A 23,690-nucleotide genomic window follows, 5' to 3' on the forward strand; every position below is an offset into this window, starting at 1 on the left:
TGCTGCAGGCTCGGCCCTAAAAAACACAACAAAAACAAAACCAAAAAACGTTAGCTGCTGTTACGGTCATGATCAATAACATTATTATTTCTAATATTGTCAGGCCTAACACATGGAGAAGTATTAATTGTCCATAGAAATAAAAACAGAAGCCTTCACTGAACTAGATTATAGTCAATTTAAAATTCTTTACATTGGCGCACTGTTTAATATATACCTGTTAAAATGAAAAATTTTTAAAGGACAGTGATACTTTCTAGCTGGATGTTCTGGGAAACCAAATAAAGTAGATAATTATACAGTAGATAATCAAAAAAGGATGTCTTTATGAATAGCTTGAAATAGTTCCCCAGATGCATCTTGAATAAAGGAAATAAACAACTGACTTGAGGTCAGAACAGAATGCCTTAGTATGATTCACTAGACACTGGAAACCCCAGCCCCACATTTTCCCATTCCCTCTTGGTTAGAAAAATTTACATTGGGTTAGCATTACACTCCTGAGGTTATTTTCTGAAAAAAATTCCAAATTTAGATATTAAGGGTGTAATTTTGGGGCAGTTCCCAGGTTTTAAAAATGCATTCAAAATTTTTAATGGGAGTATTTGACAAAAATTCTTGCAAGTTGTCCTTATGACTGAAAGTAAGTATTTTTGGTTCCTGAATTTGGATGGCAAATATAAGAATACTGTAGCACAATTTATATATTGTAATGTTGACTGCAAGAATTCCTTGATGACTAAAGGGTAGCTATTTTTCATTATTCTTTATTATCCTCAAAATAAAATATGAAAGAGCCTTCAGGTTCCCTCTTAACCTCTGTTCTAGGTACAGTATTAGTCTTGTTTAGAATTAACTGAATTGGCTAATAATAATTAGCCGAGTATTGTCCCCTTTTGTGAGAATTCCAAAAAAGGGGTAACTGTAAAAGAGTAAAACAATTGAGTCTATTATCATTTGGAAAATACACAAAAGTGTTATATTTTAAAAAGTTGACTTTTATTAAATCCCAGTTCTAAATGTGTTGTGAGGGTAGATTTCATCTTTGCAGAACCTTAAATGTGGGTCTGATCGTCTCCCCAAATTCTGAACTACATTTTTACAGACATGTTGTTATTGTTGTCTCTAAATATATGTATAGGAAATGTATGTATCAGGGATGTAGATATTTCTTTATTAGTGTTCATAATAACTTGGTGAAGCCCTAGCAAGGCTAGGGGAATATTATTACAGGGGAATAATAATAAGAAATAGAATTTTCAGATTTTTAATTTGAAGATCAGAACACATCACTGCTTTATGAAATCAAAGTAGTGGGTCATAACCAGTCATTTTTAAAAAGTGGTATGAAATATAATGTGTGTATATTGGGTTGTATGATCTGTGATATAAACTATAATCTTATTGTGGGTTGTGGTTAAAAATAAGTTTGAAATCCACCATCTGAGGTGATCTTTCTGTTCCCTGGTGACTGGTCCACATACTTTCATCTCTCTCTGTTGCCCTAGCTGATTAACGAGTGCTGATAGACATGCATACTAACTTTTTCAGAATGTGGTAATAACTCATTAAGTGCTTGAGTGAATCAACCCTCTCAGAAATTAGTGTGTTATCTTACAGTTACAGTGATATCAGATTTTTCTCATGTTTTGTTTGTTTTGTGTTATTTATTTGTTTTTGGGTTTGTGTATATTTCCAATCTTTTTATTTTAGAAAATATTGATGCTGATGGACAGGGATTTTGTCAAGGAGGATTCAGCATTGATTTTACTAAAGTAAGTTCTCATTTAAGACTGAATGAGATTCAGATCTACCTTATTACGTAAACCATGGTTAAAAGTTAAGTTCTTCTGTGGTGCAATGTTTTAGGGATCCAGTATTGTCACTGCAGTGGCTCGGGTTGCTGCTGTGGCGTGGGTTCGGTCCCTGGCCTGGGAACTTCCATGTGCCGTAGGCGTGGCCAAAAAAAAAGTTAACTGGTTCCTACTTAAGCTTCTCTGTGATTATAACCTGTTGTATGAAAACAACTAATAAAAACGACCCATAAATTTGATATCCTTTGCCTTATATATTATTCTCTCCCTAGGAGACATTGCTTACTTGAAATAAACATCAAAATGGGAATGGAGGACAGAGAATCCTTAGTAGAAGATAGATAGTCGTTATGACTTAATATTAAAATTTTCAGTGAGCTAAATTTGTAGAATGTTAAAACTTTCTTTTTTTTGACTGAAATTGAGTTTTTATAAAAACTGTCAGTGGGAATTTTATTACAAAATTAGGGTTTGGTTACATGAAAGTTGGAAAACATGCATGTTTGCTGTCTATAATGTGCCTGTATGCAATAAGTAAGATGAAGCAATTTAATTATTGTAAGAAATTTCATATACAGGGCTCTGCATATTTTTAACTAAGCTAATATGCTGTCCAGAGTTAATAGTTTTTAATCGGTTTTTCTAAAATAAGAATTCTATTTATATTTTCAAAGGAAATTTTTTCTTAAGTGTTTTTCTTTATTTGATTCTTTTTTTATGTGTGTGGTTTTTTTGGCTGGGACATATGAACATTTTGAATATCAAAGTGAAGATATTAATTACTCCTAGAGAAGTCTCAAATATATATTGCTTGATTAAAAGTAGAGCTTCCTTAGAAAGCTTAATATGGCTTTCTTAGAAAATGCAAGCAGAGTTGCCTTAAATTTATTAAAACAACAGAAACTATAATCATGTGATTCAGAAAAACTAATAAAGCATTTTCTTATCTTTAAAAAAATTGTATTATATCTTCAAATTTTTTTCTAGATTAGGTAATAATAATTATAGTTCTCTCCTTATTAAGTAATTAATTTTAATTCACTCAATTTGAAATTCATAATTTAAAATTTACTCATAATTACTCATAATTTAAATTTTAAAGAAGCATAACAAAGAGAGATAATTATAGTTCTCTCCTTATTAAGTAATTAATTTTAATTCACTCAATTTGAAATTCATAATTTAAAATTTATTCATAATTACTCATAATTTAAATTTTAAAGAAGCATAACAAAGAGAGATAAAGTATGTTAATACATATTAGGTTTAAACTTGGATGATGTATTTTCAAATAGGTATTATATTAAAACAAAAAATGTCTTCGATTTCTGTACTTATGCCAGTGTAACTATATTCCCAGAAGTATTCCCGTATTATGAATAGTCACTGCTAAATTAACTGTGTTCTTCAACTCATTTCTGAAAATGGTGTCATTTTAAAGCAGACAACTTAGAAATATCTTTTACATAGCCAGGGCAGGAGCTTGTTGAAAGCTTGGAAGGCTGTATGTCTATTTGGAGGGAGAAAATTTTTCTCTTGCCTCCAGCAAGAAGAAATTTTTAAAATATTATGCTCAAGCAGTTCCCAATGTGGCTCAGCAGAAATGAACCTGACTAGTATCCATGAGGATGTGGGTTCGAACCTGCTCAGTGGGTTAAGGATCCAGCATTGCTGTGAACTGCAGTGTAGGTCACAGACGTAGCTCGGATCCCATGTTGCTCTGGCTGTGGTGTAGGCTGGCAGCTGTACTCTGATTCTACCCCTAGCCTGGGAACTTCCATATGTCATGGGTGCAACCTTGAAAAGACAAAAATATGTATATTTTTTATTTATATAAACACTCAAACATACATATATAAACACTCAAACACTAACTACTTTGAATTAGATACTTGTAATTTATAGATATAAGAAATGCTAGTCAAGTGTAATTTGTATTTATAATATACCATGAAAAATTTACCCTCTAACCTTACTCCAGTTTAGATCTATATGACACTACAATTTTTCCTTTAGCTGAAATATTTTTAATGATTACTAGAAAGGAAATTGGCCTATGTAGTCACAAATGTAATATACACAATGATGGAGTGACTTTTTCTTACTGTAACCCATAATACTTTGCTGATAGTACTTCATACTAAGGATGTGAAGCAGCCAAGAGCTACAGAATCTATATGTATATATGTTTGTATATTTTCCTATATTAAATGAATATATTATAACTTTCCTTTTTAATATTTTATTGTGTTTTAGCAAAGATACAGTGAAAGTTATTGAAACTGAATTAGATGAGTTTGAAATTTATGATTTTGTTTGCTTATATATATATATATACACACACACATATATACACACATGTGTAGCTTTTATGTTTATTATATTGCTTTCATATTTTAAAGCTTCCTGTTTTAAAATATGTATCTTTTTGTTGTTTGATTTAATCTAGGCTGACAGAGTACTTCTTGGTGGTCCTGGTAGCTTTTATTGGCAAGGTAGGTTAATCTTTTAAAAACTACCCAATAGTGACCATGTTTCACACTCACCTGGCTTATAATGTGCCTATGAAACTTTTCAAATTATTTTAAAGAAAGAAATGTAAAAATATAATTTTAATGTATAGTCAGTATCTGTATATGTTTTTTAAAAAAAGACTGTGACATCATATAGAATAAGATATATGCAAAATATATACCATAATATATAATTTGTGTTATATATATATATTCCTAGTATAAAATAAACTGAATTTTTCAAAAGTAAATTATAAAGAAAATTTATAAAGTAATTTAAATATTTTAATTTTTTATGATATGTACTTCTCTATCTTTGTACTTTAGAGGAAATGACTTAATTAAACATTAGGGAATGTGTGGAATTGATCTGTAATAGGTAAATTGTGGCATTCCAAAAGTTCATGTTTTACAAATTAATTTGAGTTTGCTCATTAAAATGTTTAAATGGTTGTTTTCTCATTAATCACTAACAACAAGAATGATTTCTTTGTGTTTAGGGAATTTTTTAAATAGAGGTCTTATTAAGTTTCAAAAGAATATGTTAAACTGGCATTGATGACTGATGTAAAGTTAAATCACTGCATTCTTTAGTCATTCTCAGAGGCCTAGTAAAATTACCATTTTAGCAATATAACATCATTATTTGCTGACAGCTTGAGAACAGGTAACTATATCTGCTTATTTGCTTCCTTTATGTTTCATTTATCATTAGATACACATTTATTTAGTCAATATATTCATGTTTATTTTCTGCTAAAAAGTGCCATTTACCAGATCAGAACTCTTGTTTATTGGCATTCTGATATTTAAGCAATATTAATATTTGGAAAAACTGGAAAATCTATGACTATATTAATTTGCAAGTACTTTCTAATCCTGAATTTTACTTCTGTATTCTCCACTATACTTTCTTTACTTCTTTGTAGGAAAAACCTATGCTTTTGCTTTATAGAAAGAGAAACTAAAGAATGAGATTTGCTGAAGGAAAACAAGATGGAAGGAAAATAAGAAGGAATCAGAAATGGGAATAAGGGAAAAATTAAAAGGACGGCAAAGGAGAAAATGAAAAAGAGAAAAATCAGGCAAAGATGGATCAGTATAGGAGATGTACTAACTGAAACTGAAATTTTTGAATTTTGTGGAATATACATCTACTGGAAATGACTTGGGAAAATTGTACTTGAGTTTTATAGTTTTATGATGAAAGTTAAAATAGTTCTAATTGCATATAAGAAATAGATATTAATACCTTCTAGTTAGCTGTAAAACATGGATTTATTTTTCTTTTTTGCTAGGTATATCATTCAAGTGGAAGGGAGGGAAGTGTCTGATGGGCATGTGTAGGAACCAAAGATAAATTTTGTGATTTTCAATCAGGGCTCCTTGCCTACTCTGCCTTTTTAAGAGACACAGCTGTGAACTTGTTCAAATGATTTGTTCTTTTAATACCTTGAGTATTGCACAATGTCTGACTGCATTCCTATTTATTATAAATTAAGACAGATATAGATACTATTAATATTATGTTCATTGGAGATTTATCATAAATGATATATGATATGTAACTTAAAAACTCAGTGACTGGGCATAAAGTATTTTATTTTAATAAGATTAAAATCAGCACATTTCTCCCTGAATAGGGAAGATGTTAGGATGAATTTTTCCTCAGATCTCAGAATTGTCTCTGTAAGAATAGAAAAAATGATAATGATGTTTTATTCCGAAGGATGAGAAATTTTCTTGTGTTCTTTGATTCAAGGAGTATTTAATGAATCCCTCATATGTGTTAGATTCTCTTTAGGCACAGAGGGTAGAGTAGTGACCCATACACAACATATTTCTGCCCTACAGACTCCGCTTATATGGCTGGAAAAATTGGAGCAAGATTGAAATCTTTAACTATATGATTTTCTTTCTGAAATAGCAGAAATAAAGAAATTATTTTCCCTGTGTTATGGAGATGGCATTTGATAAATCAGCCAACCTTTCTTGGGCAGGAAGGCAGTCTTATTTTTATGTAGTTGTCTGGATTTCTTGTTGTACCTAATAACTTAAGGTTGTGAAGAAAAGTGAACTCACCCAGGTTGCTTTATAAAGCTGTCCAAATAATTTGTTAAAAAAAATCAGTTTAACCAGTTATTATGAAGATTAAAGTAATTGTTTCAGTAGATTTTTCAAGTTTTAATTTAAAATTTGATTGGAGGATCGATCCCTGGCCCTGCTCGGTGGGTTAAAGATCCGGCGTTGCCGTGAGCTGTGGTGTAGGTTGCAGACGCGGCTCAGATCCCCAGTTGCTGTGGCTGTGGCGTAGGCTGGTGTCAACAGCTCCTATTAGACCCCTAGCCTGGGAACCTCCATATGCCGTGGGAAGGGGCCCTAGAAAAGGCAAAAAGACAAAATACAATACAATAAAATATAAAAAAAAATAAATAAAACTTGGTTGGAGGAGTTCCCACTGTGGCACAGTGGAAACAAATCCGACTAGTATATATGAGGATGTGGGTTCAATCCCTGGCCTTGCTCAGTGGGTTAAGGATCTGGCATTGTCATGAGCTGTGGTTTAGGGCGCAGACATGGCTCAGATCTGGCGTTGCTGTGGCTGTGAGATAGGCCAGCAGCTGTAGCTCCGATTCGACCTTTAGCTAGGAACCTCCATATGCTGCATGTGTGGCCCTAAAAAACAATAAATAAAATAAAATAAAATTTGGTTGGGAAACAATCCTTGATTTTATGGTTCCATTTACCATTGATTTCTTAGTAAATTAAAACAAAATTCTACATATAAATTTTTGTTATAAGTAGAGACTAATTTTAAGTACTAGCTCGAATAAAAATAATTATGACTTAAAAATAATCAAATTTCTGATTTAGTACTATGAAAAAGAGTTATTTAAGGCCAATAATTAGAAGACATACCCAGTCTATTTTCTTTCATGTGGGTGCCGTCTGTTGTCTGCATCATAAAATACCCATTAGAAAATTGTCTCTTATTTTATATGTATTTTTCAGGTCAGTTCATTTCAAATTATAATTTAATTTACATATTTCTTTCAGGTCAGCTCATTTCAGATCAAGTAGCAGAAATTGTATCTAAATATGATCCCAAAGTTTACAGCATCAAGTATAATAACCAGTTAGCAACTCGGACTGCACAAGCTATTTTTGATGACAGTTATTTGGGTAGGTAAAACCAAAATATGGATTTATTTTCTGGTGTTGTGGTGGATTTATCCTTTATTTGCATGTGCTGTTTTAGGTAGGAAAATCTTTTATGTGAAGTAGATTAACATTTTCTTAACATACAAGGAACATACAGTTTCAGTTTATTAAGTTCTTAGGTTATGTCGTACTTCAGTAATTGAAATTTAAGTGCATGATTATTTATACCATGATAATAATAATAGATAACCTTTAAGATGTGCTTACTGCATTCTGGGCATTTTTCTGTATTGTGTTTTATCTATATTAACTCATTTAATTCTCACACCAAGTCTATGAAAGAATACTGTTATTACTCCTATTTTATAGATAAAGAAACTGAGGCACAGAGAGGCAAAATAATTTGCCTAAAGTTCCTCACTTATAACTTGCATTTGTGAAGTTCAAACCCAGGAGTCTAACTCCTGAACTTTTATCCACTATGTTAAAGTACAATTTTGGTTTAAGATTTATTAACTTTTGTTCTTTTTAAATTTTTTTTTGAGACCTATTTTTTTTTTTTTTGGCCTCACCTGTGGTATGTGGAAATTCCTGGGCCAGGGATAGAACCCATAGTGCAGCTGCAGCCTGCATCTCAGCTGTGGCAACGCCAGATCCTTAACCTACTGTGCCTCAAGGGAACTTCTCTCTTTTTAATTTTTCTTATTCATTAAACCAAGTATACATGACAAAAGTAATATTTTGTTGATTGAGAAGGTCTGTTATTTGTTTCTCCTCTATGATGAGTCAATTTACCCTCTTTTTAACCAACTCCTTTGTAAAGTTGATAAAACAGTTTTATATTTCTTTTTTTGTCTCTTAGGGCTACACCCATGGCATATGGAAGTTGCCAGGCTAGGGGTCAAATCAGAGCTGCAGCTGCCGGCCTACAACACAGCCACAAAAACATGGGATCCGAGCCACAGCTGGAACCTACACCTCAGCTCATGGCAACGCCAGATCCTTAACCCACTGAGTGAGGCCAGGGATCAAACCTTCATCTTCATGCATACTAGTTGGATTTGCTGCCACTGAGCCATGACGGGAACTCCCAACAGTCTTATATTTTTAACAGAGATTATACTATTTGAGTATTTAAGTCTATTATTATTTTCTCTAAGATTCATTTATCATATGCATATGACTCATTACCCCAGAGGACAAAATATTACATAAAGGAATTATTTGGATATTATCGAGGAAAGCTTAGGTGGCAAGAATGCTGAAAATAACCAGTCCTGGAGTTCCTGTTGTGGCTCAGTGGTATCCAACCTGACTGATATCCATGAGGATGTGGGTTCAATCCCTGGCCCCACGCAGTGGCTTAAGGATCCTCCATTGCTGCAAGCTGCTGCTTAGGTCGCAGACGCAGCTTGGATCTGGCATGTTGCTGTGGCTGTGGTGTCCGCCAGCAGCTGCAGCTCCGATTCGACCCCTAGCCTGGGAACTTCCATATGCCACATGTGTGGCCCTAAAAGGAAAAAAAAAAAAGATAACCAGTCCTGCCCTGATGGTGTTTTCCTTTGGCTCCCTTTTAGGCTACTCAGTGGCTGTTGGAGATTTCAACGGTGATGGCATAGATGGTATGATGCACTTGGAACTGTATTTAATCCTTTTTAAAAATTTTAGACTAAGAATTGAAAAATTTCAGCAGTTAAGGAGTATAAGATTGAGCTTGGTCTGTGGAAAACTTCCTCTAGCAGCTGATGGGGGCTGTGGGATTTGGGCCTCAGTGGCTTCTCATCTGCTTATTTGTAGCTGCCAGCACTTCTGGTTATTTCTTCAGCTCCTTCCTTCTTTTCTTTCTTTCTTTGTTTTTTCTTCTAATTTTATTGGAGTATAGTTGACTTACAATGTTGTATTAGTTTAAGGTGTACAGCAACAGAGTATGCCTGAAATGGAACACATTATTCAAAAATGAATGGATATAGATATATGGATATGTATATTCATTTTTCCCTTATAGGTTATTATAGAATATTGAGTAGATTTCCCTGTGCTATACTGTAGGTCCTTGTCAGTTAACTCTTTTATATGCAGCAGTATATGTATGTTAATTCCATCCCCCTAATTTGTCCCCCTCACCCCCCACAGTTTCTCCTTTGGTAACCCTAAGTTTGGTTTCAGTTTTTTGAGTCTGTTTCTGTTTTGTGAATAAGTTCTTTTGTATCATTTTTATTAGATTCCACATTTAAGTGATCTCATATGATATTTGGAACTCCTTGCTTTCAGCAGATTCAGGTCTCTTGGAGAGGCATAGTTTAGTAGTTTCTTCTTTCTTCAGGCATATGATTTGTAACCTTCTGGGCTCTGTCTCTAAGGCTGTTACTCCATCTTCTCTCTCTTTCTCCATCTTTCTTGAGAACTCAATCTGGGGATCCTTGACTTTACTTGATTTGGATCACATTTCTGTGCCACTCTCATTTCCACTCAGTTTCAATTTACTCTGTATTACCTTTCATTACTATATTACCTTTCATTATTGTACATACAGCTTTTCTTCATCCTTAAGCCCTTCTCTCGTCTGTTCTCTTTAACAAGATTACAAATGCCTTGAGGGCACAGCTGCATTTATTTGAATGGTCTTTAAGAATTTTTCCATATTTTGTAAAGATTTGATTTTGTGGTTAAAAAAATGCTGGAATCATTTATTATAAAAGAAAAAACCAAGTTGTTTTTTTTTTTTTTATCTCTTACTTATGTTTTACTGAAATTTAAAGCCTTCTAATATAACCACTTACTCCTGCAGTTGCCAATACTGGTCTTAAAAATCAGTAATTTAGTTTTTTTCTTTTCAGACTTTGTTTCGGGAGTTCCAAGAGCAGCGAGGACTTTGGGAATGGTAGGAAAGTTAAAAAGTATTTTCTAAAATAGTCTCTGGGTTATTTTATATTTTACTCTGTTTCATATGCTTTTGTTTTTTCTGTGCAGGTTTATATTTATGATGGGAAAAACATGTCCTCCTTACACAATTTTACTGGTGAACAGGTATGTTTTTAAAGTGTTCTTTTTTTCACTTAACATTTTAACACCAGCACTTCCTGATGTCTTTTAAAACTTTGCTTGGCAATATTCTAATGGTTTAATATTTAATAAATAATAACTACTGTTTTAGTATTTGACATGAAAGATTATTAAAATGGCTTTGAATATTTCACCTTGTTTTAACCAAAGTGATTTGTATAAACAAAGACCTTTATAATTGCCATAATAGTTTGAGGTTTTTTTTTTTTTTTGAAGAAAATGCAAAATCAAATTACATACATACAAAGCCAAAATAAAATCCCTTTTTCATTGCTGATGATATTCACTTCTTTTAAAGAATGATCTATGCCTTTTAATTTTATTAAATGCAAAACAAAACATGGTACAGATGTATGTGGGTACTATAGATAGTACAAGTACACTTCTATTGACTACCGAAATAGAACATTCTTCAGTTAAAAACATCTAGTACTTTTAAGTACTAGACATTCTGTACAATCATAGGCATTTTATAAAATCCTGTATTGTGTGTCTCAATGAAATGATAAGTGAGTTCAGGCATACCTTATTTTGTTTTATTTCATTTTATTGTGCCTCACAGATTCTACATTTTTTTACAAATCGAAGGTTTGTGGCAACCCTGAGTTGTCAGATGATGGTATTTTTTAGCAATAAGGTATTTTAAAATTAAAATCTGTACCTTTTTTTAGATATAATGCTATTGCATACTTCATAGACTATAGTATAGTGTAAATTTAACTTTTATATGTATATAAAACCAAAAATTTGTGTGACTCATTGTATCAGACTATTTGATTTGTTGCGATGGTCTAGAACTCAACCCACAATATCTCCAAGGTATGCTTGTAATGATAAAGAAAAAATTAATCGGTTGGCAGAGAAAGAACATCTCCTAGTTTGCAGATCTGGCATTCAAGACTGTTGGGCTTTGCGAGCAGATTGGTAGGATGGGGAACTAGCCTTCTGGTTCCCAGTAACCTCTTCCCATTTGTGTGGTGATCAGGGTTGAGGCACTGTGATGAATGGCCTGGAGTTGACAGGCTGTTAGGGTTGTAGCAGGAGTAGTTCTCCCTTTGTGCTGTTGTGACTTCTTCACCTTAAGCATCTTCTCCTGTCAGATGCCCATGTGTGCCTCTGGATTACGTCATTCACAGTCCATGATGCTTTCTCTGTTCCCCCTCAGCTCTTGTTGGGGAGGCACGGGCTTTGCATTAGGACAGATGTGGGCTCTCCATACTCAGTCTGATTGCATTTGACAAGGTGTTTACCACTGTAAATCTGGTAGCTCATGTATAATAATAGGGATACTGCTCATTCCTCCTGGGGTGGTGGTGAGGATCAAAGGATAACATTTTCATGATAGTGCCCAGGACAAAACTTGTCTCGGTAAATGCCATCCTCTCTTTACAGTTTCAGGCTGAACATCCTGAGAGACTAAGACCCAAGAATAGTATTCTGTTAAATTCCAGTCAGTACTTCAACATGGTACCCCAGATACAGTGCACTTTATTACACATGTTCTGACCTTGTGATTGAACACAGATTGCACCTCTCATTTTTCCCTCACTTACTCTGTATCAACCAAAAGTAGATTAATGTAGGATTCTCCTGACTCTTTCCCTCCTGATAGCTCAGCTAATCAAATTTAGGAAGCTTGCTAGCTTTACTTTCTTTGGTTTGTTAACTCATCCTTCACCTTCATTCATCTTTAATGTCACCTCTCCTAGTTTTGTTTTACATGTTGGAATCTCTTTAGAACGTTCTTTTTTCACATTTATTACTAGCCAGGCTGCTTTGTCTGTGATGGCCAGCTGCCCCCTATGGTGGGGGAAAGGACATTCTTTTTCATTCTCCAAAACAAACCCATGATAAACCTACGCACATTTGTACTGTGTATAATTCAAAAGCAAAACCACTGACACATAATTAAGTGAGATGTGAAACGAGAATGTATTGCATTCTGTTTCAATTCCAAACAGTATTTTCTTTAGATTTGTAGTGGTTTCACATAGGGAGAGCCATTTATGACCTATTAATAATTATTATTTATTGTCTTTATGCATAGTCATCATTTATAACTTCTTGGGTTCAATTGAAACATCTATGACTGTCTGTCTTTCTGGTAGTGTGTCTGTCTGGAATGCTTTGGGTGGTGTTGAGGAAGAGAGATAACAGGTGGGGCCTCTGAAGGAGCCTTTATTGTACTTGGACTTAAGTGGCAAGTGTTGAAGACACTGAAGTGATATACCTGGGCTATGTTTTGCCAATAAATCTAGGAACATGTGTAAGCCTCATTGCGTGATTGTCACTGTGTTGGTAGAATAAACAAAAGAAGAAATTGAGATTGAAGCAACTGTATGCAGAGAAAAATTCATCCTTTCTATCTGATAAATATGCAACAAATATTAATTGTCTAAACTAGTTGGATGAAATGTAAACATTTCATTTTCATCTTATTATCCAGATGGCTGCATATTTTGGATTTTCTGTCGCTGCCACTGACATTAATGGGGATGAGTAAGTTTTAAAAAATGTTTCCAGAGACAGTTTTCTTCTCATGTTTATGAACACTTCACTAAAACTAAACATTTTTCTTTCGTTTCTCTGTCCCCTTCCTGCTAATCTTTCTATTTAAAGAACCAATTTGAAGCAACCTTATCACAAATACTAGAAAAGCTTTTATGTTGTTCATAATTTATTGGAATAGCTTTTAGAATATTAAAGAAAAAAGTAATTTTATGAATTACTCATAGTTTCTTAAAAGAGCTGAAGGAAGGTTTGAGTTAGAAATGATCATTTCAGATATGGCCATGAGAAGTGTAGAAAGGAAAACTTGAGTTTTAGAAAGAATATGAAAGAAAATGATTATTAATGGTCACATGGCATTTGATCTTGCTTTCGGTGAAAAAGCTTCTGTTCTTTTAGTTACGCTGATGTGTTTATTGGAGCGCCTCTATTCATGGATCGTGGTTCTGACGGCAAACTCCAGGAAGTGGGACAAGTCTCAGTGTCTCTGCAGAAAGCTTCGGGAAACTTCCAAACGACCAAGCTGAATGGGTTTGAGGTCTTCGCGAGGTTTGGCAGTGCCATAGCCCCTTTGGGAGATCTGGACCAGGATGGCTTTAATGGTAAGGTCAAAGTTTAGCAACGGTGGGTCCCTGATTTTCACTGTCCACCTGGAAAATCTGGACCCCAACTATAGAGATTCACACAAACAAAAGTCTTTCTTGGAAAGAAGGATTTGAATGATACACAGGATGCTCATTTCCCTTAAAAACTAGAGCAAAACTTTCAAAAACTGATTCTCATGAGTTATTGTTCAAATACCCTCAAATTGGAGTGTCTGAGTAGCTAATTTTTGAAAGGAGCTTGCATTCCAGGGAACCCAGTATGAGCTGGTGGTGTTCTCTGACTCTATCCTGCTTAGCAGCAGTGCCCTCTGCTGTCCATTTGGATACAAATGTAAAAAATGCTCCCAGGCACATTGTCGAGGCAATGCTGACCCTGATGCATCCCTCCAAGGTATGATTAGCCATTAATATTTTTAAAGCCATAGCTTTTTGTGGCTGTCCAGAATATTCTGAAGGAGGTTATATCTCCTTTCATGGGGACAAGTAAAAAGGTATAAGCTCATAGTTTTATAATAGTCCCATTTAATGATTTTTTTTTTTTTTTTTTTTTTTGTCTTTTTGCTATTTCTTTAGGCTGCTCCTGCAGCATATGGAGGTTCCCAGGCTAGGGGTTGAATCAGAGCTGTAGCCCCCGGCCTATGCCAGAGCCACAGCAATGTGGGATCCGAGCCGAGTCTGCAACCTACACCACAGCTCACGGCAACGCCGGATCCTTAACCCACTGAGCAAGGGCAGGGACCGAACCTGCAACCTCATGGTTCCTAGTCGGATTTGTTAACCACTGTGCCATGATGGGAACTTCAACAATGCCAGATCCTTAATCCACTGAGCCATCAGGGAACTTCCTAATAAGTTAATTAATATCTGTAGATATCTTTAAAAATCACAGTTGTCTTCTACTATATAATGAAATATAGATTACAAATTACAAAGTTTTTTTTTTTTTTTTAAATAATACTGCTAAAAACCTTTCTAGCCATCACTGAATGGAGAGTTAAACTGTTGGTTGGTTTATATAATCAACAATACATAGGCGTTCCCGCTGTGCCCCAGCGCGTTAAGAACCTGATTAGTATCCATGAGGATGCGGGTTTGATCACTGGCCTCATTCAGTGGGTTAAGGATCTGGTATTGCCACAGCTGTGGCATAGGTTACAGATGTGGCTTGGATCTGGCACTGCTGTGGCTGTGTTGTAGGCTGGCAGCTGGAGCTCCATTTTGAACCCTAGCCCAGGAACTTCCATATGTTTCAGGTGTGGCTGTGAACAGAAACAAACAAACAAAAAACAATATATAGGGATATCCCCCTGAAAATATAAAATAATAAATTAAGATGAAAACCTCAAAAATACAGACAATTTTCAAATCTCTCAAGTAGTAGTAGAAAAGGAGAATGTTTGTTTGGCCTCAAGACTCCACTCCTGCCTTGTGGGTAGCTTTATGTCATATGCTTAAAGTGTCATCTCCAACCCTAGAAGGTTTCATTGTTAATGAAAACTGCTAAAAAAAAAAGGGATTTCCTTTTGTGGCTCAGTGGTTAACGAACCCAACTAAGATCCATGAGGGGGCGGGTTCGATCCCCAGCTTTGCTCAATGTGTCAAGGATCCATTGTTGCCATGAGCTGTGGTGGAGGTTGCAAACATGGGTTAGACCCCACGTGGCTGTGGCTGTGGCATAGGCTGTCAGCTGTAGCTCCGATTCTACCCCTGGTCTGGGAACTTCCATATGCTGCAGGTTTGGCCCTAAAAAGCAAAAAAAGCAAAAAAGAAAAACTACTCAAGGGGACATTTTGCTTCCTAAAATAGCCTTAAAGATATTTACCACCAAGAAAATTTAACATAAATCAAATGGAATTCTGGTATAAAGTTCAGCATAAAACTTGAAAAGAATACTATAGAACAGACAAAATCATTACTTATCGATAGCAAAAACTTCCTGGAAAACCAGGTCCAGATTTGAGGTCCTCTCTTGAGTTCTTTTGCTGTAATTGGGCCTGTCTCCTGTGTTTTGGGAGAGCCTGGACATGGCTGTCACCTTGTTTTGAGGTTTTTCCAGCCACTTTAAAGAACGTTTCTTTTCTCTCTCTCTCTCTTTTTTTTTTAGGGCTGCACAAGTGGCATATGGAAGTTTCCATACTAGGAGTCAAATCAGAGCTACAGCTGCCGGCCTACACCACAACCACAGCAATGCCAGATCTGAGCTGTGTCTTCAACTTATACTGTAGCTCATGGCAATGCCTTATCCTTAACTCTCTGAGCAGAGGGCCAGGGATTGAACCCACACCCTCATGGATACTAGTTGAGTTGGTTAGCGCTTAGCCATGACGGGAACATTAAAGAATGTTTCTTTAATATCATCATGCAGAAAACATCTCATTCTGCTTTCTCAATTTTTATTAAAATGGAGTTCCCGTCATGGCTCAGTAGAAGCGAAGCGACTCTTGACTGTCGTCCGTGAGGACGCAGGTTCGATCCCTGGCCTCACGCAGTGGATTAAGGATCTGGCGTGGCTGTGAGCTATAGTGTAGGCCAGCTGCAGCTCTGATTTGACCCCTAGCCTGGGGACTTTCATATGCTGTGGGTGTGGCCCTAAAAAGACAAAATAAAAAAGTATAATCTGTGAACAAAACAATTATAAGCAATGACAGCTAAAAAATATTGAAGTTTTACTCCAATTTTACAAAAAGATTTTACTTTTAGAGAAAACTTAGAGGACGAGTTTGTTCTCCCAGATTTTCTCCTGGGTTCTTATTATCCCATTTGGTAGATTGCGAATAATAATGTCTTAAGGAGAAAATTATCTGAGCTGTATTTATCTAACTATGTATATTGTTTATATATATTTATAGTATATATAGTATATATATATGTATATATAATGAAGTATTAGTTATAATCTGGATCTTTTCCTTGTTCAGACCTGATGACATTGACCTTTTGTTATGCCATTGTTCCTATATTCCTCCTTTTCTACCGGCACCCACCAGGAAAACCCTAGGTATCATCAAGAGGGATACTTAAAACAATAAAATTATGTTTCATATTTATGTGCGGTTTTTGGTAGTACTCCTCCAGAAAGGCAAAGAGAAGAACACACACACACACACAGAAAAGAGAAACTAAAGTGATCAAAGGAAGAGGTTAATTGCATGAAAAAGTAGGACTCTCTAGACTAGAGAGATACAAGCCAGAGAGAAAAGATGGTTAGACTGTATGAATAATGAAAGGTTTAGAAAAAGTAATTTTTAAAAATCATCCCTCAACAGTAGAGCCATCTTCTATTGGAAAATTATATTTAAAAAAACTTTCTTAATGAACATATCAATTAAGAAGTTATATTTATCTTTTGAAGCCTAAAAAAGGAAAAGGACTTTTACATAATTTAAATACTTTTTTTTTTCAAATAACAAATGCTTAATTGGTTCTTACTTCAGGCCAAGCACTATTCTAAAAATGAGAGGATAAATTATTAGAATCCATCCATGCCCTTAAGGACTTGAGCAGCAATAGGGGCAAGTTTAATGTGAACAAGTAAAAACTAGAATGTAGTCATCACTGTGTTTGAAATATTCCTGGACATAATGGTCTTAAAGAAAAGACGAGTGACCAAAGTGTCTTTGATGTCTCTGGAGATGCTGCATTGAGGGGACTGAAACAGTTTGGGTGTGTTAAAGAAATTGAAGCAATTTGGAATGGGGGTACATAAGGGCTGTCATAGGCAAGATGGACATGTCCTTGCTATCATGAAATTTATGTTTTGTGGAGGAGCTATAGAGTCATCACATAAAGGGGAAATTCAGAGAGTGATTAAGGCTGTGAGTTCAAACATGTAAAGGCAAGATAATGTGATAGGGCATGCCTAGATAGAAAGAAAAAGGGCATTGCTTCATAGCATGGCCAGGGAGACTTCTCTGACAAGATAACATTTGAGCTGTGATTTAGACAAACAGAAGGAGCAAAGCTTAAAAAAGCTCTGGAGCAAGAGCTGTTAAGATGGAGGGAATAGCAAGTATAAAACCAGAGATGGGAACTAGCTTAGCGAGTTGAAGAAAGGAAAAAAAAAGGCCAAGTAGCAAGAGTGAGTGAGGATAGAATTGGGGTGATGAATGGACAAATCAGATAACCTATAAATGCTTTGGGAAATAATTGAAGGATTTTATGAAGGAAGGTGACAAGATACTAACATTTGGCAGTTTTGAGGAGGAATGTAGGGACAAGAGAAGAAGCGGGAGGCCACTCAGGCTGCTTTAGGGGTCCAGGCAAAGGATGAGAAGGGCTTATCTAGGGTGGTACCAGCAAAGATAGAAGGAAGTAGAAATAGTTTCTGTAATATATTCTAGAGTTAGGAAAGGTCATAGTGACCTTTTTTAAAAGAATTCTCAACTTTTTATTTGTTTATTTCATTTCAATATAAGTTGAGCAAGATAGAGATGAAATCATAGCTTTCAAGTTTCCAAGCCAGATTGACCTCTCCAAAAAACCCCGAACCTATACCCAACTAAATTAACTAGAATTGTGAGAGCTAGAAGGAACCTTAGATGAATATTTTGACATGTTCCCTCCCCTCTATTTTAAGGATGAGACATTTGAGGCCCAGAAAGTTTAGGATGCGTCCAAAGTCAGACCCAGATCATCCGTCTCTAAATTAATGTCATTTCCATACAGTTTTGCTTGAATTTGGTTGTTGCATTTGAATTGAGAGTACCCTACTGACCTTTGAATCGATGTTTATCATGATACATGGGTTCTGTAGATGTTAAAATCTTCTCCACAGAAGTAATGATGAGTGCTAAGACTTCCTTCCCTCCATCCTTGCCCTCCTCCTCCCTCCCTCTCTCCTCTCCTCTTTTCTCTCCTTCCTCTCCTCCTCCTCCCTCTCCCCCCTCAGATATTGCAATTGCTGCTCCATATGGGGGTGAAGATAAAAAAGGAATTGTTTATATTTTCAACGGAAGACCCACAGGCTTGAATGCGGTACCATCTCAGATCCTTGAAGGGAAGTGGGCTGCTCGGAGCATGCCACCAAGCTTCGGCTATTCAATGAAAGGAGCCACGGACATAGACAAGAATGGATATCCAGGTGCTTTCCTAGACATACATAGAGCTTCTTAGATTTTTTAGTCCTAATAGCAAGTAGCATTAGTTACTGCTTTCTTTTTTTATGTTACACATCATTTCAGTTCAATATTTCAAGTACTGTTAGTACTGTTCAAGCCCATGCTGATGTTCAGGACACTGTTCTCATCCCTAAAGGTGCTACAAAGCATAGACAGCTGTGTGTTCTGGGAACATCCAATAGAAAACACGTACTCAGTTTCTTCTTTTATTGTCTTGAGGTCTGTAATGAAATGTCAGAGTAAAATGTAGAAGCTGTAAACAAAGCTCAGTCTAGGATTTATAATGTCAGCCATCTTTTCTTGTTTTTTAAAGATTTAACTTTTTCATGCAGTTGACTAATCATTGTGATTTTTAAAAAACATACGCAATTCTTCCAATAAGGCTGGTAAGGATTATAAGCTGGCTTGGCTCCACCTGTTATATACCATTTTCTGGATGAGGAAGGTAATTTGCTATACATTGCCTACTGGTTTGTGCTAGTGCAGGAAGTGAGGCCTTTTTATGATTAGGCACTTTGGAATATTTTAATGGATCTAGGGTCATAATGGGTATATTCTTTAATATAGAAAATTTAATTACTTTTGTCTTTGAAATAGTTAATGAGCTCAGTGTACAAGTATCTTGAAATGCTTTTAGAAATAGGACACAAAGTTGATTCTTACCATGTTAGTGTTATTTTAGGAAATGTTTTTTGTTACAATATATTTATTATAGAACTTTTAGAAAATAAGCAAAGCATATCTTTCATTATGCTTTCTTTTTTCCAGCACATTGACATACATTCTTTAACAAAATAGAATTATGCTTTACGTACTGTTAATAGCATATTTTATTCACTTAAAGTATCAAATAGTTCCTCAGGTTACTAATTATTCTTCTGAAGCATGAATTTGTGTTTTCCATTCTATCAGATATCTTTGTCATATCTTATTTATTTTGGGGCATTTATATCCTTGCATATATATATATATATATATATTTTTTTTTTTTTTTTTTTTTTTTTTTTTTTTTTTGCTTTTTAGGGCCACAGCCATGGCATGTGGAAGTTCCCAGGCTAGGGGTCGAATTGGAGCTACAGCTGCCACCCACAGCCACAGCAATGCCAAATCTGAGCCAAGTCTGCGACCTACACCATAGCTCATGGCAGCGCCGGATCCTTGACCCACTGAGTGAAGCCAGGTATTGAACCCATGTCCTCATGTATACTAACTGGGTTCATTTCCACTGAGCCACAACAGGAACTCCAATATATCCTTGTATATAATTCTGGTGCATACCTCTGGTTATTTCCTTAGGACAAAACTCTAGCATTGCAATGTCAAAGAGATGTACTTTTTAAAAAAAGGCTCTTGATACACATTGTCAGATTATAATCTCACTCCCTCAGAAAGATTTTGCAAGTTTTTAAAGCACTTACCAGCGGCAAATGAGTGATCGTTTTCCCATATTGTGCTCACACTAGGTGTCATCTTTTATTTCTCTCTCTTTATTTATTTATTCATTTTTTGGCCATACTCATAGCATGTGGAAATTCCTGGGCCAGGGGTTAAACCCATGCCCTAGCTGTAACCAGAGCCACAGCAGTGACAACACTGGATCCTTAACCCACTGAGCTACCAGGGAACCTCCATCATCTTTTATTTCCTTTAAAATAACTTTAAACTCTACGATAGGTAGAAAATGTTATTTTGTTTTAATTTACAGTTTTGGATTATTAGTGAAAGTAATAAGCATTTTTGTTTATTTGCATATGTATATTTACTTTAGTGAATTTCTATTTTATATCTTTTTTTTTTTCTTTCAATTTTTAGGGCCTCACCTGTGGTAGATTGAAGTTTCTGGGCTAGGGGTTGAATCATAGCTGCAGCTGCAGCTGCTAGCCTGTGCCACAGCCACACAGATCTGAGCTGCGTCTGCGACCTACACCACAGCTCATGGCAGTGCCAGATCCTTAACACACTGAATGAGGCCAGGGATTCAACATGTATCCTCATCGATACTTGTCTGGTTTCTGGTTTGTAACCCACTGAGCCACAACAGGAATTCAAACACCTTTTTTTCCATTTCTATTGGAATATTTTTCTTTTTTTTTTTTCCTTCTTTTTTAAAAATTTTTTTAAATTTTTGGCAGTGCCTTAGATATTGAGGCACTTTTTAACTCATATGTATTTCTCAGTTTTATCACATTTTCTTTTTGGGCATAAAGAACTTCTTATTTTCTATGTCTTCCTATCTTTGTGGTTTCTCAATACTTGTCTGTTTAGAAAGGGCTTTGTCAAATTTAGCTTGGGTATACAACGAGATAGAATTCTGTTTTCATTTTTTCCTAATTGTGAACCAGTGCTATGCCTGCATGTAAAAACTAAGGCATTCTATTCTTCATTTGGATGCTGTCTGCTGTCATTCTAGAGATCCTAAGTACAGTTGATCCTTGGACAGTGTGAAGATTAAGGGTGTTGACCCTCTGCACAGTCAAAAATCCATGTATAACTAACCTTACAGTCAGCGCTTTTGTATCCATAGTTCCGCATCTGTGGATTCGCTAACCTCAGGTTGTGTGATGCTATATTCAGTGAAAAAAATCCACTTATAAGTAGACTCATGCAGTTGCAACCTGTGTTGTTCAAGGGTCAATTGTATACATATTGTGCTTTTTAAATTTTGTTTCTGAAGCAAAATAAATACAGTGAAAAAAAGAGAAATTTTACAATGAAATTGCAAAATCCACTGGTATCTATAAAGCTTTTTCCTTTGGGGATATGTGTGTTTGGGTGGTTTACACTTCCTTAGTGTTGCTGGTTTTTTACTAGGTATCCATTAGAAAGATTCTTATCTACCTGGATGGATGGAAAAAATTAGTTTTATGATGAGTGTTTACCATTGAGGGTAGTGTATTTGGAGTTTTCACACACATTTTAACCTTTTCGACTTTCTCTTAAAACCATTTAATGAAGAATAGTTTTGAGACTATGTCTAAATCTTTATTATATGCATTGAATGTTTTATAAAATGATATGAGAATTAAAAAATATTATTAATTTTTTTTCTTCTCTCTTTTAAGACTTAATTGTGGGAGCTTTTGGTGTAGATAGAGCTGTGTTATACAGGTAAACATTTCCATATCCTATAATGTAGAAATATTGTGAATTCTATGAAAGTTTACAGTTAAGTACCAGTGTTTGAATTTCAGTAAAAAATTTCAGTTTGAATTTAACTTTCATGAAGTAATGATTAAAATTTCTTTCTATTCAGTATTTGCTGCAGGCAAGTGGTGGTGATCCAAGACGATCCCAAAGTAGAAAATCCTGTAGATTTTTAATTTAGAAAAGCATTTCAAATTTTTTCTATTCTTTAAATTATGTTCAAACATATTCTCTTGTGTTTTAGATTATATGATAGGAGTTTACATTTTCTGCTAAGAGACGAGAAATTAACTTGGTGTTTGTGCCATAGCATTCTGTGACTACAAGTCAATATGTAATGACTTCTAGAATGAATATTTTTATTACAGCAATATGTATAAACCCACATGTCTGTATTTCCCAGCTTAATCATGTTCCCAGTAATTCTCTACATTACATCAATTCCTCATACCTTACAATATCATCTAGCATCCCAAATAGATTAAGATGTTTACACTTCTGTGGGTTGTGCTGATACATGACAAGAAAGCTAATACTGCCACTGTGTAGTGGAGGTTATGGTAGGGCAACTTGATTGTGCCTCTTGGGGCAGCTTGTGTCCACAGATTCCAGGACTTATCATGATTGAGGCAGACACACTGATCTGAGCCTGCCATATTTTTGCACAGAGTGGAAACCTGGCACCTGAACTTTGGAAAATTACTTAATTTATTTTTTCAGTTTTAAAAATTGCTGTTAAAATTCAAACAAATATAAAAAGGGCATACAATAAAAAGAATACTTCTCCTCACATCAGTTACTAGTTTACTAGTATATGCTTTGAGAACTAGTCTGTGTACTAAAAAATTGTGTGTGTGTATCGCATCCTTTGTACATGGTGTTTTTTCTCTTATACTGATATTCTGCCTTGTCTATATCCTAGAAGTCACACACCACATTGACACTTTACATGCTGGATTTACAGCACTCATTTCCCCCACTGTATTGTACTCCATTAAGTAGATGACCCACGACTGGTTTAACTATCCTGCTTGAATGGGCTGCATTCACATGAGGTTGTGGCCATTGTCCTTTGTCTGGAACTGAGGAATTTACCAGGATGTGAGACTTTCACTGCTAAGATCAGGACAGTCCTGGGCAAACCTGGATGTTTGGTTGTTCTGTGTTTGGGTTGTTTCTATTCTTTTTGCTGTTATAAACACTACTTCAGTGTGCATCACACTGTATATGCAGTTAATGTGAACCAAAAATGCTTAGATCAATATAACATTTTAAGTAGTCTCTTTCTTTCTTTCTTTTTTAACCAGGGCCAGACCAGTTATCACTGTAAATGCTGGCCTTGAAGTGTACCCTAGTATTTTAAATCAAGACAATAAAACCTGCCCACTGCCTGGGACAGATCTCAAAGTTTCCTGGTAAGGATGTTTGTTTTGTATGTAATAGTTATTATTGTGATTATTGGTTCAGTCATTATTAAGACATTTGAAAATGAAGACGGGGGCTGAAATATTGCTAAAGCAGTTTCTATGGGTGTACTCTTTTTTCGTATCGTAGATTGGATTATAGAAATAATGTTGCAAAGAAGATATGTAGAAGGCTCCAGAAATGCTAAAAACTAGTGTAAAACTAATTTTTAAAATATGATGCATGCTTGGTGAATATAGATTCAAAAAGAAAAAGCTAGTAAGATTTCAGAACTCATTTAATTCTAAATCTGTGAACATTTCAATTTTTTTAAAACTATGATCTTTTTCAGATTTAATA

The 23,690-nt window shown here is 35.2% G+C and overlaps 1 protein-coding gene across 6 annotated transcripts in view; it reads left to right on the forward strand.

Moving 5' to 3' along the window:
- Positions 1–23,690, forward strand: part of ITGAV (integrin, alpha V) — a 107,178-nt gene that overhangs the window by 48,098 nt on the left and 35,390 nt on the right. For 4 of the 6 annotated variants that reach the window (XM_021074688.1, XM_021074686.1, XM_021074687.1 and 1 more), the window contains exons 5-15: positions 1,714–1,775; positions 4,264–4,309; positions 7,385–7,510; positions 9,067–9,111; positions 10,327–10,370; positions 10,460–10,516; positions 12,999–13,051; positions 13,460–13,662; positions 18,554–18,745; positions 21,845–21,890; positions 23,234–23,341. In XM_021074688.1, the coding sequence (XP_020930347.1) occupies positions 1,714–1,775; positions 4,264–4,309; positions 7,385–7,510; positions 9,067–9,111; positions 10,327–10,370; positions 10,460–10,516; positions 12,999–13,051; positions 13,460–13,662; positions 18,554–18,745; positions 21,845–21,890; positions 23,234–23,341 (982 nt within the window). The remainder of the gene's footprint in view (positions 1–1,713; positions 1,776–4,263; positions 4,310–7,384; positions 7,511–9,066; positions 9,112–10,326; positions 10,371–10,459; positions 10,517–12,998; positions 13,052–13,459; positions 13,663–18,553; positions 18,746–21,844; positions 21,891–23,233; positions 23,342–23,690) is intronic. The other 2 variants (XM_021074690.1, XM_021074689.1) reach the window with 1 other exon arrangement.

This window comes from Sus scrofa, chromosome 15, assembly GCF_000003025.6.
Source record: "Sus scrofa isolate TJ Tabasco breed Duroc chromosome 15, Sscrofa11.1, whole genome shotgun sequence".
Classification (NCBI taxonomy): domain Eukaryota; kingdom Metazoa; phylum Chordata; class Mammalia; order Artiodactyla; family Suidae; genus Sus; species Sus scrofa.